The sequence below is a fragment of the Myxine glutinosa genome, chromosome 1 (assembly GCF_964187855.1).
Source record: "Myxine glutinosa chromosome 1, kmMyxGlut1.1, whole genome shotgun sequence".
Taxonomy (NCBI): domain Eukaryota; kingdom Metazoa; phylum Chordata; class Myxini; order Myxiniformes; family Myxinidae; genus Myxine; species Myxine glutinosa.
Genome location: NC_136261.1, coordinates 243803204 through 243822428, shown reverse-complemented (window position 1 = coordinate 243822428; position 19225 = coordinate 243803204). Strand labels below are relative to the sequence as shown.

Genomic DNA, 19225 nt, shown 5'->3' with positions numbered 1-19225 from the left:
TAGAATATTTTGGTTGGATAAGTATGCAGTCCCCTTATAATAGCAATTGGAATTTAGCTCAGGTGTAACCAATCACCTTAAAAATCACAACCAAGTTAATTGGCCTCCACCTGTGTTAAATTGTAGTGATTCTGATTATTTCAGAATAAAATCAGCTGTTCCTGTAGGTTTACTCTGTTGGGGAGTGTATTTCACAGCAAAGACTCAACCATGAGCACCAAGGACCTTTCAAAAGACCTCTGAGGTGAAGTTGTAGAAAGTCACAGATCAAGGGATGAGTATAAAAAATATTCCAAAGGCTTTGAATATCCCTTGGAGCACAGTCAAGATTATCATTAAGTGTAAGGCGTATGGTACCGTCAAATCCCCTGCTTAGATTAGGCCGTCCATCCAAACTCGATGACCAAGCAAGGAGGAGACTGATCAGAGAGGCCATTGGCAACTTTGAAAGAGCTACAGGCCTTTATGGCAATGACTGGTCACTGTGTGCATGTGACAATCTTTCAGCATGACAACGACCCGAAGCACAGCCAAAGCTATACTGGAGTGGCTAAGGAACAAAAATATAAATGTCCTTGAGTGGCCCAGTCAGAGCCCCGACCTAAATCAAGTCGAAAATCTGTGGTATGACTTGAACAATGCTGTCCACCAACGCTCCCCATGCAACTTGACTGAGCTTGAACCGTTTTGTACAGAAGAATGGGCAAATATTGCCCAATCAAGGTGTGCAAAGTTGGAAGAGACCTATCCCAACAGACTCAGCTGTAATTGCTGTCTAAGGTGCTTCCACCAAGTATTAACTCACGTGGGTGGACACTTGTCCAACCCAGATATTCTAGTTTTGTATTTTAAATTAATTTTCCTGAAATGTGTAGAATTTGTTTTTCACTTGGAAGTTGTGGGTGATGATGTATAAATAAAGGTGGGGAAAGTCTGTTTTAATGAATTTTTATTCCAGGCTATAAGAGCATAAGGCAACAAAAGGTGAAAATTTAGAAAGGGAGTGTAGACTTTCTATAGGCACCGTATAGGTTTTCATTAGCTTTATCGATGGCATAAAACAACGTGAAGACCTTGGGGTGGGGAGTAACCTTAGCAATTTCACATAATGAATGTTATTGAACGTAATTATTCAAACGATATGTTGGAGGGAATAAAAGGTGAAACAATATCTTGCAGGTGGGCCGAGTCTTCAATGATGGCGTCTGCTGAGGACTCCCCCTCACTCCCATATTCATTTGATGCTGTTCGATGCCTCATCTCGGGTGATTTGTTGGACAATGCCCATGATCTTGGTTCCACTTTTCCACATATGCTTGGTATGACTTTATGTACGACCATCATATCATCATATTGAGCTTTTGTCTCTGTGTTTTAAAGTTTCATTTGCTTCAGGGATAATACATACATATACACAGTGCATTCAGAAAGTATTCAGACCCCTTCACTTTTTTCACATTTTGTTGTGTTACAGCCTTATGTTGAAATCGTTTAAATTCATTTTTTTCCCTCATCAATCTACACTCAATACCCCATAATGACAGAGAAACAGGATTTTCGAAAATTTTGCAAATTTATTAAAACGAAAAAACTGAAATATCACATTTACATAAGTATTCAGACCCTTTGCTATGACACTTGAAATTTAGCTCAGGTCCCTCCCATTTACCTTGATCATCTTTGAGATGTTTCCACACCTTGATCGGTGTCCACCTGTGGTAAATTCAATTGATTGGACATGATTTGGAAAGGCACACACCTGTCTATATAAGGTCTCACAGCTGACAATGCATATCGGAGCAAAATACCAAGCCATGAGCTCGAAAGAACTGCCTGCAGAGCTCAGGGACAGGATTGTGTCGAGGCACAGATCTGGGGAAGCCGACAAAAACATTTCTGCTGCATTGAAGGTTCCCATGAGCACAGTGGCCTCCATAATTCTTAAATGGAAGAAGATTGGAACAACCAGGACTCTTCCTCGAGCTGGCCGCGCGGCCAAACTGAGCAATCGGGGGAGAAGGGCCTTGGTAAGAGAGGTGACCAAGAACCTGATGGTCACTATGGCTGCGCTCCAGAGATCCTGTGTGGAGATGGGAGAAACTTCCAGAAGGACAACCATCACTGCAACACTCCACCGATCTGGGCTTTATGGCAGAGTTTGGCAGAGCTCCACCGATCATGCTACCTTCATGTTTGTGCAAACCCAATCACTATCGTACACAAAGCACCACCTGGACTATGTTTAAGATTGGACAATTTCATTTGTTAATCTGGTTTGGAGAAAGAGATTATTAACCGATTTTAATGCAGGTCACGTAATGCAAAACTTAGACCTGAGACTATCGGTCCTGAAAATCTCATAAAATTCACTGGTCAGGATATTAAAAATAGCTCGTCTTTTATTGCTAACTTGCTATCTGTGAAATGTTGCTCGACTTATGTGGCATGTATTTATTACTAATGATCTCCCTGTATGATTTTGAAGGCCCTGGCTATATGCAGAAGAGAAGCGAAAAAGATCTAAATATCCCCAAACAATACTTATTACCAGGATTTCTGCCTGTTTGTGAAAACAGATGTAGGTAATTGGCAGCTGTCTGTTTTACCATTTGCAGGTTAATTAAGTTTACTACTGGAAACATTTGCAATTTGCTTGTTCTGTTTCATCTAGACTTACAATATTACAATTATTACATGCACATGTGTATCTGCTGGTAAATTTATTTATTTATATGGAGGTTGTTACCCTGCGCATGCGAAGCGAAAGGCGGGGTTAAGCAATTGGTTCACTTCTGTTTGTCTGTCTGTTTACAAATGTCAGTTTATGATTGATGAGCAACCTAATTTAAATTGAATGTTTTATATTGAAAAACGAATAGGAACATTATTTGGAAAACGAATATGCGGTTTATCATGTTTTGTCCTGATCTGAATAAATTTGTCACGGTCTGAATTCCTCCTGATCGTGCATGAATTTGTCCTGATCGTGTATGCGTACTTTTTAAGCGGTGAAGCTGCTTCACTGTTTGGCCATGTCCTTCCTTCCATCCGTCCATCTATCAAAAATGGAGGAGAATCTTTCTAAACCTACCGTGTTTAATTCTAAAGGGTTCTAAAGTGTAATTCTAAAGGGTTCTAATGGGTAATTGTGAAAGGGTCGAAAGGGTAATTCTAATGGGGTTCATTTTAATTTAAAAAATGGTATTAAAAAGAAATAATATTTAAAATACCAAACTGAACCCCCTTTCTTCTGACACAGGTGCTATTTTTAAAAAAAATTTTACTCTGCCTGTCTGGCAGTCAAACATGGTATGCACCATTCTCTTATGACTGCTCGGCAGTGCCAGGCAGGTGGGAAATACTGAAACTAAGAGTGGACATGTCAAGCCTATTTTGTCTAGGTAGCTGAACTCTCTACCATACTCGAGCACTTCACTTTTAAACCAAAGTAGTCAATTCATTGCTAGCTACCCTCATGTTTGTGCAAACCCAATCAGGAAATTTCGTTTTGAATGATGTCATAAAGGACACAAACGACAAGCACGAAGAACAAATCTTCAAAGATTTGTTCCACCAAAGGTTTTTTGTGAAATGTTGAAGAAACCCATTAAACCGAAGAAGTTTTACACCACCAAAAAAGAAGGTTTCACTTGGTGAAACGGTAGTAAACCTTGAAAAAAAAATTATACAACCTTTGAAATCTTTATTTTATTTCAATTGGATTATATACTTGAACACTGTAGGACACGGAGCCTGGTGTTGGCTTAGCGGTTAGGGTGCCGGCTTGGGATCCTGGGTTCGAATCCCGGTCGATCGCTGAATTAACACCACGGGGGTTGACTCAGCCTGTCATCCTTCCGAGGTCGGCAAATTGAGTACCAGCTTGCTGGGATGAATGATCCCGGTGTATACCCCGGTTTAGAATAGGTACACCGTATCCCTGCGCATCGTAAGAGGCGACTAAGGGTTGGCGCCAGGAAGGGCATCCGGCCATAAAAACATTGCCTCAAAACAGGGAACCATGATTGTCATGGGGCCCACAAGGCTAACCCCTGCTCTGGCGGGGAAAATGGCCTTAAAACGATCATTCATTCATTCATTCAACACTGTAGAACACAAATCACCTTTTTGACACTTTCAAAACCCTTCCGTTTAGCAGTACTTGGGAAAAAATATTGCGTCATTATGACCACTCAAATTTGCCGCTCATAGACCCTGCTGATGTCCTTGTTTCTCAAGACAGCATGGGTTAATGTGTTGTATGAACTCTCTGGTAAATAGAAATATTGAAAACTTTTTATTAATGAGGAGGTGGTGGCAGTGGAGAGAATATATGAAATTTACATTTATATGTTCAGTATTGAGTTTCATGTATACGTGTTGCCAATCTTTTGGAAGCATGGTCAAATATAGTTTATATAGTGACAGCTTGTGCTTTTAATGTGTATTCCTCTATATATCTGTTTGGGCGGACCACAGGGAGGTCGGTGTGTGTCCGATTGTAGTCTGTTGGTCAGCATCCATGCCGTAATAACTGTTCTGGCATGTGCTTCCTCTGCTCGCAACAGTGAAGGGGTCTCAAACGAGATATAATACCTCAAGAGGTATGCGCTGCTCACCAGGGAGGGGAAGAGGCAACCAACCAGATACATCTTCTAATTTCATTTGTGGCACTTCTCTTCAAATGGTTATCAGTTTTTCTGAGTGAAACCAATGAATTGATTGCAACATTGAACCAATCCTTTGAACAATTTTGTGGATGAATCCACTGATGCAGAACAGTACATCACACTTCTGAGAGATGGGCTGCTACATCATCCTTCTGTGTTGGGGATCGCTGTGTCATGTGATGTGCAGTGCCTCACCTGCTAAAAATATTTTATTTTCCCCCTTTTTGTGCGATCTGCTTTCATTATATTAATATAGTTATATTAATATACTGTCGCGTCCATAGCTTGTTATCACCAGCCTTGGACGGATGAACCGAACGAGCCTTAACTCCTGAGGCAATCTCCCAATTATGGCGGTTATTGTGTGTGCAGGATGGAGGAGACATGAAGCGTTTATCTGCACAAAACACACGGGTTTATTCCGAAACCCAACAAAACATGACAACACAAATGCAACAATAATGATTTATAATCAAATAATGCATAGAATGAAAACAGGAAAATAAAGCTGAGGTAAAATGCTAAGTCGAGGATCCTCACATACGGACACAAACACGCACACAGGGAGGGGTAAGAAAGTAAAATTCACTGTCTGGCACACTCAACTGCCCCCAAAATGGAACCTGTGGTAAGGTCGGTGTCTGTCGAAGCTCAGAGCCACCAGGCAGGAAACCTGGCAAAATGGCGACGTCGACCACCGTGCGTCGGGGGCGCCCGGAGATGAGGTGAGTCATGAAGATGGCCCTCTTTCTTTCTTTCTCCTCCACCTTGTGAGCCCAGCAATCAAAGCTCCCTCACGATCGCCACACAAAACCAAGAAAAAACCCTCTTCACAGAGAAAACCAAAATGGCCAAGCTTCTTCGAGCTCGCCCACATCATCCGGCCGTGTCACTCGGGAGGTGTGGCATGCCTGCCCTGTCGCTTCGCCTCTCCTGTGCGGGTCTTCACTGTATCGTGTCGATGGAGTGTGATTAGCTTGACCGGCGGTACTGGAAAAAATGTTAGGGATGGCCACAGAGGGTTTCACGCACAGGGGAAATTAGCCTTAAACCCTATTACTAATTAACACATCATCATCCCTCATATGATGAACATTTAAACACAACCTGAAGCTACATTTTTCCTACTTATGTGCATAAAAATGCTCCTACACGTCACACGGTCCATACTATTTCTATACAAATTTACCTTTCCAACTGTATTCTCTTACATACCCCCATAAACATAACAATACCTATAACAAGACCGAAAGTCTAACAGCAGAGTAGCCGGGCTTGTTTGATACTTTATTTGAAGAGGATAGTATGACCTGGGTGGAGATGCCAGTTAGCAAATAATGTAAGTATTAAATTATTTTGAAGTACTCCAAGTCTCGAAGCTGTCTGTCACCATGGAAGTGAAGAGATTGCATTGAGACACTGGTTTATTCTACAATCTACATGTTTCGAGTCAGCAATGAACCATACAACGCTTCAATCCAGTAATTTTGCAGTCACGACAAAGGGATTGCAGTGTTACGATTTTATCTGCTATATTATTAACGTTCCTATTACGAAAACTATAATTCTATTTTAAGAAACCTGGGCGAATTTGCTCGAAGGGGCCTGAAGGTGACGCATGAAAGCATGAAGCCTCAGGTCTATGTCGTTTGAAGACCCGTAACGCCGATGATGCTTTCGATATTTGATGGTCATTTTAACAATTGGTTTGTTTGTGTTTCACACTGACTGCAAAACGTGAAGGTAGAGCATGGTGATTGTGACGTATGACAGGTTTGACGATATATTCAGCTTGAATGGCATAGAAATCAAAATGGCGGTGTGTGGAGTCAGCCGTCGTATGCCGTAATGACATCACAGACGTAATCATAGCACATCACCCTTGTCATGTGACCAGTGCCTCATCTCTGATTGGTGTACATTTGTGAGGGACATACATACATAAGGACAGACATCTATTCTAGACGGCTTTGCCCTATGGGCTATGCCGTAAAAATATACATGTAAATAAAAAACAACTTAAGCCTGGAAAGAACTCCCATCTACCTTCTCAACAATCCTCTTGAAGTTCTGTTACTCAAGCTTTTGTGTCTCACTATCTGCCATGATCATTCCTGGGAAAGCCACATTTCCAAGCTGGCCTCCAAGGCCAGTCGCCGACTGGGCATCCTCCATCATGCAAAGTCCTTCCTTTGCACTACTGAGCTTCTCACCACATACAAAGCTTTAATCCGCAGCTCAATCCTCCCCAAATCTACCTCCTTCAAATTCCATTTTCTTTCCTGAAAGTCCTTGTGGTGTCCATCTTGTTTATCCCATGTACCCCTCCCCAGCCCTGTCCTTTCCACCGATCTCCTGATGTCCCTGTCCCCCACTGTTGTTGTGGTTCCCTCTCTCTCCCCCCTCTTGTCTCTCTGCCCCCTTTATTATATGTTCTATGTGTTAGCTCTTATACGAGCCTAGACTTGGCAAACAAAATAAAAAAGATAAAAAAGCAAATTGCCTTCCATGGTGATATGGTGGCTCACTACTCTGTGGGTACATCCCAGGAATTAGAAGATAAAATAAGGATTAAAGCAATGGGACAACCAGATGGCCGAGAAGTATGCACACTCGCACTAAGCCTTTTAGCCTGGGTTTGAATGCTGACCCAGCTATAAACTGTCATCCTGTTGTTTTACAGGCAGGGTGATTCATCAATGTGTGTGCCGTTCCTCAAATGGACGTTAAACTGTGCGTCACATCTGCTGGATTTTCAACCCCTCCCCCTCTACTCTATTCCCCCCTCACTCTTCCCTTCCCCCTCCTCATCCTCGCCCCTCGCTCTCCCATCTCTCCTCCCTCCTCTTTTACCCCTCCCGATCCTCCTTCATCCCTCTCTCTTTCCCTCGCTCCCACTTCCCTCTTCACACCACCCCTCCCTCCCAGAGTGTGGGACATGTGGTGAGGCTTCGACCTCCCCTCCTCCTTTCTCTCCACTGCTTTTCTCTCCCCATGCCCTTTCTCTCCCCCGCCCCCCATCTTTCCCATCTCCACCCCGCCCTCTCAATCCCCCCCCCCACCCTTTTCCTGTCCCTTCTCCCTTCTCTCATCCCTTTCCCTCCTTCCTCCCATCCCCTGCACTTTCCCTGTCACCACCCCTTCCCCTCCACCCTCTCCTCTCCTCTCTCTCCCCCACCTCTCTTCATAATCCGCTCGCAAAGCAACTCCGTGTTACCCAGCAGCGCAGTTTACCTTTGCTAGTGGTAATATAATCTCAGCATTTTCACCACAATCTCAGATTCAAGCATGCTATCACTGAAGTATCCCACTATCCTCTTTGCATTGCGATGTGTCAATGTTACACTGCATTTGTGGAAGGAAATGCAAGGAAACTTAAGTGCAGGTGGAGGGAATTTGGACAATCATGCTTTTGCACCATATATACCCTCCAGACCACTGAGTTGCTACAGGTAGTACTATTCGTACAGCTAGCTCCAATCAGGTAATTTCACCAGGCTTCTGACACATGATGTGATGGATATGACCTTTGGAAGATACGATAGGATATTTACCATCCACAATCGAAAGGCAGACAGGTTAGCCGGGTTGTCCTCATATGAAGAATGAGGTGCTATCGGATGCAGCACCCTCTGCTGGCTCTTTATCAGAAATACAGTTTTAAGTTCTGTCTGACCCCATTGGGAATCAAAGCTAGACTAAATACCAACTGAGTGATCGCTACCATCCTCAGTTTAGGTGAAGTATGACTCACCCAAAACTGGGATATACCTATGTACATTTATTATATTGTACTTTTATACATATTTTTACCTGCGACATGTCAATAAGGTCGACAAGAGCTTTGCGTTGCTGTTGTTGTTGTGGTTGTTGTTGTTGGGGTTCTTGTTGTGGGTCGATTTTTGAAATGTGCACCCATTGGTTAGACAGCTGCCAGACCACACACACATTTGTCGCTTTACTCCACCCACCAAAGTACAGAGAGCAAATGACATGGCCACCATGTTGTTTTTTGGTTGGTCTAACACAGGCCTGCAGGCCTATGCTGATTATGCACTGCCTGGCTTTGTTGCTCAATCAGTTCATCAAGGTTTCTTGAACCAGTTCATCCAAAAACCTCACTGGACACTATCATTTACATATTGTTTCAAATTGGTTCATAAATAAAGTTGCTACAACAATTTAAAATTTGGTATTGACTTATACACCCTGTACTGTCGTGGCCAAACATATTGGCACCCTTGCACTTTTTCAAATAACTCACAATTTTCTCGAAAAATAAGTTGAAATTGACAAAAGTATTTGGTCTCCACAATTCTTTATTTCACTGTTAATATTACAGAACCTTTGTTTTTGATTCAGAACTTAATATACCCTTTTAAATCAGAAAAAAAAGAAATGGCATTAACAAAATGATTGACACCCGAGACGTAATATTTGGTAGCACAGCCTTTGGACAAAATAACTGTGGTCAAGCGCTTCCTATAGCCATGAATGAGCTTCCTACACCTCTCTTCTGGCAGTTTGGCCCACTATTCTTGTGCAAACTGCTCCAGTTCTCTCAGATTTGAAGGGTGCCTTCTCCCAACTGCTGTTTTCAGATCTCCCCACAGGTGTTCAATGGAATTTATATCTGGACTCATTGCTGTCCACTTCAGAACAGTCCAGTGTTTTGTCTTGAACCATTCCTGGGTGCTTTTTGAAGTGTGCTTGGGGTCATTGTCCTGCTGCAAGACCCATGACCTTTGATGGAGACCCAGCTTTCTGACACTGGGTTGAACATTGCGCTCCAAAATGCCTTGATAATCTTCTGATTTCATGATGCCATGCACACATTCAAGGCACCCAGTGCCAGAGGCAGCACAGCAACCCCAAAACATCACTGAACCTTTTCCATGCTTGACTGTAGGGAAGGTGTTCTTTTCTTTGAAGGCTTTATTTTGTTTTCTTTAAACATATAGGCGAAGTGCTTTACCAAAGAGCTCTAATTTGGTCACATCTGTCCACAGTACATTCTTTCAGAAGGATTTTGGCTTCTTCAGGTGTGTTTTGGCAAACTCTAGTCGGGCTTTCTCATGTCTCTCTCTCTCTCAGCAGTGGGGTCCTCTTGGGTCTCCGACCATATAACCCCCTTTCATTGAGTTAGCGACAGATGGTGCGAGTTGAAACGATCGTACCTTGTGTCTGAAGGTCAGCTTGAATCTGTTTGGCATTTGATTGAGGTGCTTTCTCCACCATTCGAACAATCCTTCGCTGCAATCTTCGATCAAGATTTCTCTTACGGTCACGTCCAGGGAGGTTGGCTACAGTGCCATGGGCCTTAAACCTCCTGACAACATTGCGTACGGTGGACACAGGAACATCAAGGTCTCTGGAGATGGACTTGTACCCTTGAGATTGTCCATGCTTGGCTACAATCTTGTGTCTGACCTCCTCAGACAATTCTCTGATCTTCTTTCTTTTCTCCATGCTCATTGCAGTACACACAGTGACACAAAACAGCAGAATGACTCCTTTTCTCCATTCAAACTGATTGAATGAGTGATTTATATATTGCAGGCACCTGCAACTCACCAGAGGTGAGATCAATTCCAAAGTAAAGTTGAATCACCTTTTTGAAATCGAATTATTTCTAACAACTTCTAAAAGGTGCCAATAATATTCCATTTTAGGATTTCTGTGTGGAATAAGCTAAGATTTCGTAATTTTTTCAGCTTTTTTTGTTTTGTTCCAGTGCAAACCAAAGAAATACAGATGTGGATACCAAAAGATCTTTTAATTTGAACAATTTTCTGGAAGAAATGTAAGAAAAAAGTGCAAGGCTGCAAATATTTTTGGCCACGACAGTGTATACCCCAGAGAGGATAACAACATAACCCTTCATGCCCCTCCTGTTCGGAATGAGTGCACCAGTTGCCTGAAACCAGACCCAGCTGTCCATCAGACCTGATATTGAACCAATCCATGAAGACCCTCGGAGATTAATTGTATACCTTCTACAGCAAGGTTGAGGGAGTTGAGTGGACAGAGGAGGCAAAAATAAAAAAGTTTTAAAAAAGTTATATACACAAAGAATTAAGTTAAGCACCCCTACACAAAGAATTAAGTTAAGCACCCCCTAATATATATTCTTTGTGTATATGTATACATTGGCAAATTGCGAAGATGGTCCCTCCAATAGCCAATCTGGATGAATTGGAACGTGCATTACATCGGGAATGGAACAACCTGCCACAGCAACGCATACGACGGCTTACAGGGTCTATGAGACGTAGGGTTGAGTCAGTGATCCGATCACGTGGGTCCTATACACGTTATTGACGCAAAGATCGCTAGAGGTCTTCTCAGAACAATGACTGTACGTTAGAAAACATAAACGTCATCCACACTGTCCGTGATGGACCTATAGCTCCATACTTAAATTGAGGTGAAAATATGCCTAAAATTCCCAAAAAATTTCACCTTAAATTATTCAGAATAAAATATTGAAAACGGCATGATTGTTATGTTTTTATGTGACCATAATATCACTTCTCCAGAAAATATAGCAATATCATGGGTATATTACACTGTTTTGACGACAACAAACTTGTAATGTGCGAGGTTGTAAAAAAACGGGGGGGGGTGCTTAACTTAATTCTTTGTGTATATATATATATATATATATATATAAACACTACATGGCCAAAAGTATGCGGACATCCCTTCTAATTAGTGGATTCGGCTGTTCCAGCCACACCCATTGCTGACAGGTATGTATAATCAAGGACACAGCCATGCAATCTCCATAGACAAACATTGGCAGTAGAATAGGCCATACTGACAAGCTCAGTGACTTTCACCGTGGCACCGTCATAGAATGCCACCTTTCCAACAAGTAAGTTCGTCAAATTTCTGCCCTGCTAGAGCTGCCCCGGTCGACTGTAAGTGCTGTTATTGTGAAGTGGAAATGTCTAGGAGCAACAACAGCTCAGCCATGAAGTGGTCGGCAACACAATCTCACAGAACGGGACCGCCGAGTGCTGAAGGGCGTAGCGCGTAAAAAATCGTCTGTCCTCGGTTGCTACACTCACTACCGAGTTCCAAACTGCCTCTGGAAGCGACGTCAGTACAACAACTGTTTTTCGGAAGATTCTTGAGATTGGTTTCCATGGCTGAGCACCCGCATACAAGCCTAAGATCACCCTGCGCAATGCGAAGCGTTGATGTAAAGCTCGCCACCATTGGACTCCAGAGCAGTGGAAACGCGTTCTCTGGAGAGATTAAACACGCTTCACCATCTGGCAGTCTGACGCACGAATCTGGGTTTGGCGGATGCTAGGAGAATGGCACCTGCCCGATTGCATAGTGCCAACTGCAAAGTTTGGTGGAGGAGGAATAATGGTCTGGGGATGTTTTTCATGGTTTGGGATAGGCCCCTTAGTTACAGTGAAGGGAAGTCTTTACGCAACAGCATACAATGACATTCTAGACAATTGTGTGCTTCCAACTTTGTGGCAACAGTTTGGAGAAGGTCCTTTCCTGTTTTAGCATGACAATACCCACATGCACAAAGCAAAGTCCACACAAAAATGGTTTGTCGAGATCGGTGTGGAAGAACTTGACTGGCCTGCACAGAGCCCTGACCTCAACCCCATCAAACACCTTTGGGATGAATTGGAACGCCCACTGCAAGCCAGGCTAGTCGCCCATCATCATTGCCCTACCTCACCAATGCTCTTGTGGCTGAATGGAAACAAATCCCCGCAGCAATTTTCCAACATCCAGTGGAAAGCCTTCCAAGAAGAGTGGCCACAGGGGGGACCAACTCCATATTAATGCCCATGACTTTGGAATGAGATGTCCGACGAGCACATTCGGGTGTGATGTTTGGGTGTCCACATACTTTTGACCATGTAGTATATATGTATGTATGTATGTATGTATGTATGTATGTATGTATATATATATATGTGTATTGTTATTTGGACAGCCTTGTTGACGTTGTGCCTTGACCATGGGGTCAAGGTGCATGTCCGAGGCTGTTCAAATGTTTGACTTTTTACCTTTTTTCACAAGCAAAAAAGGCAGGCCTTAGCTGTGGCCCCAAAACAGCGCAAATCGTACCTGACAGGAGTAATGCCCTGTCAGTGGATTAAGGGGTCTTACTCCTATTGAGAGGAGTGGTCCCAATTGAATGACCATGCATTGTGGCCCCTCGGGGGCATGATGCATGCGTTTGAATGACCATGCGCTTTCCCCTTGGGGTTGAGGCGCATGTGTATTGTTATTGGGACAGCCTTGTTGACGTTGTGCCTTGACCATGGGGTCAAGGTGCACGTCCGAGGCTGTTCAAATGTTTGACTTTTTACCTTTTTCACAAGCAAAAAAGGCAGGCCTTAGCTGTGGCCCCAAAACAGCGCAAATCGTACCTGACAGGAGTAATGCCCTGTCAGTGGATTAAGGGGTCTTACTCCTATTGAGAGGAGTGGTCCCAATTGAATGACCATGCATTGTGGCCCCTCGGGGGCATGATGCATGCGTTTGAATGACCATGCGCTTTCCCCTTGGGGTTGAGGCGCATGTGTATTGTTATTGGGACAGCCTTGTTGACGTTGTGCCTTGACCATGGGGTCAAGGTGCACGTCCGAGGCTGTTCAAATGTTTGACTTTTTACCTTTTTTCACAAGCAAAAAAGGCAGGCCTTAGCTGTGGCCCCAAAACAGCGGTAGACCTGCATGCAAATCGGACCTGGCAGGAGTAATGCCCTGCTGGTGGATTAAGGGGTCTTACTCCTATTAAGAGGAGTGGTCCCAATTGTATGACCATGCATTGTGGCCCTCCGGGGGCATGATGCATGCGTTTGAATGACCATGTGCTTCCCCCTTGGGGTTGAGGCGCATGTGTAATGTTATTGGGACGGCCTTGTTGACGTTGTGCCTTGGCCATGGGGTCAAGGTGCACGTCCAAGGCTGTTCAAATGTTTGACTTTTTACCTTTTTTCACAAGCAAAAAAGGCAGGCCTTTCCTGTGGCCCCAAAACAGGCGGTAGACCTGCATGCAAATCGGACCTGGCAGGAGTAATGCCCTGCCGGTGGATTAAGGGGTCTTACTCCTATTAAGAGGAGTGGTCCCGATTGTATGACCATGCATTGTGGCCCTTCGGGGGCATGATGCATGTGTTTGAATGACCATGTGCTTCCCCCTCGGGGTTGAGACGCATGTGTATTGTTATGGGGGCAGCCTTGTTGACGTGCCTTGGCCATGGGGTCAAGGTGCACGTCCGAGGCTGTTCGAATGTTTGACTTTTTACCTTTTTTCACAAGCAAAAAAGGCAGGCCCTGGCTGGGGCCCTAAAACAGTCAATAAGCCCGAAATCTGGATTGGCGGCTCTGCTTGATGTTTAGCCAATGGAGACCAATGAATAAATCTCTGTCTGTTGACAGAGTGGCCGGGCTGAGGCCTCCAGAAGACCCTTTGGGTCGGAGGTGACGCTTTGGTCTAGGACTTCGGTCCACAGGAGATCGGGACAGCGCTCGTCACGCTGTTATGGTCGTTGATATTATATATATATATATATATATACACACACTAGCGGGGTCACCCGTGGGAATCCCACGGGCATGGATGTGTGTGACATTTCGACATATTGAGTTAGATGCTGCATCTGCACATTCAGTTACATAAAATGGTTACTGGCAATTGATCACATCCACAAATGATGTAATCCACACAATTTATGTACTTTAATAATAATAATAAATATTTGTACTTGTATTTTTGTAATAATCATAAGTATTTGTAATAATAATAAATAAATTTATGTACTTTACATAACGTTAATAGGAATACATGCCCGTGTAGATGGGAAATACAGTTTGTTTGAAATAAATCACAAATATCAGAAGAAAGTTTTTAAAATTTAGAACTATTCTCACTCAGAGTTAAACATCACCGTAATATTATGCGGTTGCTTCAACGTTTTCGGTGAATTATATGTCATCATTGTGAGATTTTTTTGGAATTTTTCTTTTTGAAATGAGATTTTTATATTTAAAGAAACGGCAAAAAAGCATCAGAACAGCTGTGAAACAGCATCAAAACAGCAGTGAAAAAGCATCAAAACACTATCAAAACAACAGTGGAAAGCGTCAAAACAGCAGTGAAAAAGCATCAAAACAGCAGTGAAAAAGCATCAAAACAGCAGTGAAAAAGCATCAAAACAGCAGTGAAAAAGCATCAGAACAGCAATGAAAAAACAGCAGTGAAAAAGCATCAAAACAGCAGTGAAAAAGCATCAAAACAGCAGTAAAAAGCATCAAAACAGCAACAATGGTCCGGTGATTTTTCAATCACCGCAACTAAATGTGTCGGAGTAATTAACTATTTTCCTTCGTGCCCTCCTTTTGTTGCCTGAATGGTGTCACTGCAGGACCTCCGGGTAAACAACATTACGGGTGAAGATTCCACTGTGGCCATCAATTTTTCCCTGTTGGCCATTACTGACTACCTTTACCTTGACATCCTCAAATCGTTTAGCACGCGACAATGCAACATATAATTGGCCATGGCTGAAGACGGGTTCTGGTAAGTAAATCCCAACTTTGTGTAATGTTTGACCTTGACTCTTGTTTATTGAGAAAGAGAATGCCACACGAACTGGAAATTGATGGCGTTTGAGTACGAATGGTAGTGTTGTATCGGAAGGTGCAATACTAATCCTGGGTATAAATGTGCGTGTTCCTTTGTGACTGCCAGAAATTATTTCTCCATCTATTATGTTTGGCAACAATCTTTTAACAACCAATCTTGCACCATTGCACAGTCCCTGTTTCGGATCAAAGTTACGGAGTAACATGATGACAGCACCATCTTTGAGACGAAGTTTGTGCAATGGCATTCCAGAAGGAGTTAATTGATTTAGGAATTCCATAGGATAATTTAGTGCCTCTTCAGGGTCATCACAGACAATGGAATCAGCGCTGAAGTACGTCTTTTCTTCCCCAGGAAATGCATCCAGTATCTCATCGTTGATCACAAATGTGTATTCATTCTTTGGACACAACACGGCTCGTTGTGCCAGCGCATCATAGTTTGAATGGATTTCGTTCAAATTACCGAAAACAGCCTCTGCTAAAGAAATGTTGTCTTCTACACAGATACGATCAGGCAGTCGTATTAAATCTGAGTCAGGAATTGTTTCCGCAGTCCCATTTCCAACCGACAGTAACCATTTTGAGAATTCTTCGTCATCATTAGCTCTCATGTTTGATTTTAAGTTCAGCTGCTTGAACTTTGGCCACAACTTGCTACGCTTGATGCATGTGGCGATGATTGCTGCAGGTGCAGCGCGAGGTACAACGGGCAAAACCTGCCTGAAGTCCCCACCAAGAAGTAAGACCTTTCCACCAAAAGGAATGTTGTTGCTGGTTACATCCCGGAGACATCGATCAACAGTCGCTAAAGCATATGCTGGAGCCATTGGTGCTTCATCCCAAATGAATAGGTTGGCCTTCCTTAGAGTATCTGCATCTTTACTCGTAGGTGATATGTTGCATGTGGAGTTTTCCAAAATGGGCACTGGCAATTTAAATCGATGGTGCAATGTACGGCCCCCTGCTAGCAATGTTGCTGCAATGCCCGAGTACGCCATTGGAAGAACCAAACGACACTGGCCTCGCAAGATGTGCAGAAGCGTATTATAGAGAAAGGTCTTGCCACTTCCGCTCGGTCCATCAACGAAAAACAACCGGTTGCCTGTGTACTGGTCCCTACAATGAACGGCCTGTAGGACCTCATCTACAATTTTGATTTGGTCATCATTTAGTAGTTGTCTGTTGTTTTCACCTTTTTGATGTTCATCTCCCGGTACATACTGATAATCATCGCTCGAAAGATCTTCAACAGTGTCTGGAGGTACTGGTAACTGAAATGCTTCCAAGGTCTGTCCATGTCTCAGGAGGAAGGACTGTATTTCTCGCAATGCCATGAAAATACTTTGTTCCAAGATATGGCCGCTGTGCACAAAATCTTCGCAAAGGTCGTTTTATTATTTTTCCCACAGTGCCGACGTGTCTGTTGGTGTGCAGAATATGCATAGGGTTGCAAAAAGAGATCTCAATTGTTGTGGCATGGCAAAGATAACTCCATCAGCTAAGGACCTGTCCCATTCTGTATCATCTTCTGTTAAATGTAATTTCCTGGCTGCATCCTTGTATGTTTCACAAACTGCTCCATCTACGGTTCTGAGATCTTCAAATGATGTTTTACCAGGGCAGTGCAGCAGGAGTACATGAAGATGAAAGCGCTCAATGTCCATAGGACTTGCCGAAACCATGCGTCCGATAACCTTGTTGCCGCCCCGGCGTCGAAGTTTCCATGTCTTTCGTCCATCTTCAAATACGTAATATTTTGGAATGTCATGGTACAGATAACTTCGTGCCTCAGGGTCTCTCTGGTTTAACTGAAACCAAGCTGTAAGAGTTGTACCCCTATGTCGTACAATGGCTTCTTCCTCGTTACCATCCCTGAACACAACAGTCTGCAATTCAGGTAAGTGTACCGCAAGTCTGGTGATGGAATGGGACTGTTTGTGCATTTCAAATTCCATCAATCTCCATGCTGCCTCTGGGGCACTGACATATCTGCAGTCCAAATAGGTCTTTATTTCGTCCACCTCCACTCTCCCGCGCTCTCGAATTTCGATGCTGGCACAGTCATGTCCCTTGTACACATATTTAAATAAGTACTTTATACTCTTTATGCTTGCGCAAACCTCAATGTTGATGTGTGCTCTGTACTTCTTCAGTAAATAAGCATTGAATGGGACCACATATTGGCAATCAACATCGGTTCCATGAACGGTTATGGTGGGTCCATTTGGGGGACGCTTGTAAAGGGCATAGCCATCTATGCTCGCAAGTGTCTCTGCAGCATACGCTTTTGGAAAGCCTTTACTGCACACTCCATCTTTCACACAAATCGAATGGCGATTTAAAGTGCCACACGGACCATGTATCATGTGAGACTTCACCAAGGAATGGATCTCTGGTGACTCATTTGAATTAGGAATTTGTGCGGAAACAATTCTGTCAATGTCTTCAGCAGTACAAATTTTATCTTCTTGGCACAGCATGAGTAATATGTGGGCATGCGGTAGGCCACGCTTCTGATACTCGACGACGTAGAGAAATGCACGTACTTTGCCCAACACGTGCTTCTTCGTTATATCGTCGATTAACTCTTTTAATTTCAGATGAAACACGCGTGCCACTAAATCTGGTCTGCCTTCAGCTCGTTGGTGTTGTCCGATGTTTTCTTGTATCTCTGTCCATTTTGGATTACACGTGAACGTGATGAAAAGATCTGGTTTTCCGAATTTGCGAACAATGGCCATAGCATCTTGGTAGTTCTGCTGCATAGCTCTTGGACTCCCTGCAAAACTCGACGGCAAAATGACGATACGACCGACAGGACGTTGGTTATCAGCAGCAACGTTCTGGACGTGGTCCAGTAGTCCTCTGTATTCCATGGCTCTAAGGGTTTCCTGATTTAGTTTGAAGTATTGCAGTCGATTTACTTCTGCCTTGCAATATCCGTCGACAACATACTGCTGGAACAATTTCCCCGAAGAATGGATAGTGCTGAATTCATTTCGAATAGCCAGTCGGTCGGCATAGAATTCACGATGAGTTACCTTGTTTCGAACCGCAGTCTGTCGCTGGTGAGGCATGTTTATCATCCATCCAGGCTTGCCATGTGGAAAGAGAATGGGATATGTCATGGGATCAATGTGAGAGGAAAGTGGAGAGATTGTGTAAGCCCTGGTCATGCAAATGAACCTGGAAATCCCTGTTTGCAGGTGGTTCACCATCTTGTCCACTAACGAAGACAGCAGCAATTTCATCAGCAGTTGGTATGTTGTAACGTCTTTGGTCGTCTGCACACAGTCGACGAAAATGCATTTCCAAGGTAGAAGGGAGGCGATCTTCAAGGACAGCTTTCCTGATTTCTTCCTGTTCACGCTCGAAAATAGTCTTGTAACATGTGACATAAGGATTAACGTCAGATAGTATGTTCTGCAGTTCTGCCATCAATTCTTGCAAACATCTGTGATTCTCAGGTCGATTCATACGTTTCTTTGTAGCTTGAGCTGTATCCAAAATAAATAATTGTGCAAATTGTGCTTGTTCATGTACATGTGATGGATGTAATGGACCACAGCGATGGTAAATTTGACCGTGGATTTTAATAATAATAATAATTCATTTATTTTGTATAGCGCTTTTCCAGAAGCCCAAAGGCGCTTTGACAGAGTGGCAAACATAATGCATAACAATACATGAAAACAACAATTGCAAAAAGACAAGAATCAATAGGGAAATATTTAAAGCAAAAGGAGGGAGAAGGAGAAGAGATAGTCAGGGGTTAAATGCTGTGGGTTGAATGTTGAATGCAGTGTTGAACAGGTGGGTCTTTAGTGATGTTTTGAATGTGGTGAGTGAGGAGGAGTCTCTGATGGTGTGAGGTAGTGAGTTCCAGAGGGTGGGAGCAGCGATGGAGAAGGCCCTGTCCCC

The 19225-nt window shown here is 43.4% G+C and overlaps 2 protein-coding genes and 1 long non-coding RNA gene across 4 annotated transcripts in view; 1 reads left to right on the top strand and 2 right to left on the bottom strand.

Moving 5' to 3' along the window:
* LOC137435546 (uncharacterized) overlaps nt 1-19225 on the top strand; it is a 46178-nt gene that overhangs the window by 14489 nt on the left and 12464 nt on the right. For both annotated transcript variants that reach the window (XM_068129440.2, XM_068129445.2), the window contains one exon: nt 1180-1319. In XM_068129440.2, the coding sequence (XP_067985541.2) occupies nt 1180-1319 (140 nt within the window). The remainder of the gene's footprint in view (nt 1-1179; nt 1320-19225) is intronic.
* The window catches only part of LOC137435567 (uncharacterized), a 58758-nt gene continuing 44595 nt past the window's right edge, over nt 5063-19225 (bottom strand). The window contains exon 2 of the long non-coding RNA XR_010986108.2: nt 5063-5660. This is a non-coding gene — a long non-coding RNA (uncharacterized LOC137435567). The remainder of the gene's footprint in view (nt 5661-19225) is intronic.
* LOC144889880 (uncharacterized) lies at nt 14912-18183 on the bottom strand. Its single transcript, XM_078771082.1, has 3 exons — nt 17053-18183; nt 15982-16647; nt 14912-15885 (listed from the first exon to the last, which is right to left on the bottom strand). The coding sequence occupies exons 1-3, from the start codon at nt 18178-18180 to the stop codon at nt 15073-15075; spliced, it is 2607 nt and encodes an 868-aa protein (XP_078627208.1). The 5' UTR covers nt 18181-18183; the 3' UTR covers nt 14912-15072.

Bases quoted from the DNA above. Each gene is read 5' to 3' on its own strand.
- LOC144889880 (XM_078771082.1), bottom strand. From the start codon at position 18,180: ATGGAATACAGAGGACTACTGGACCACGTCCAGAACGTTGCTGCTGAT. The intron at 16,648-17,052 runs GTATTTGAAGAT...ATCTTGGAACAA, and splicing joins ATGACATTCCAAAATATTAC to AGTATTTTCATGGCATTGCG. The intron at 15,886-15,981 runs ATCGCCACATGC...GAAGAATTCTCA, and splicing joins GCGCTGCACCTGCAGCAATC to AAATGGTTACTGTCGGTTGG.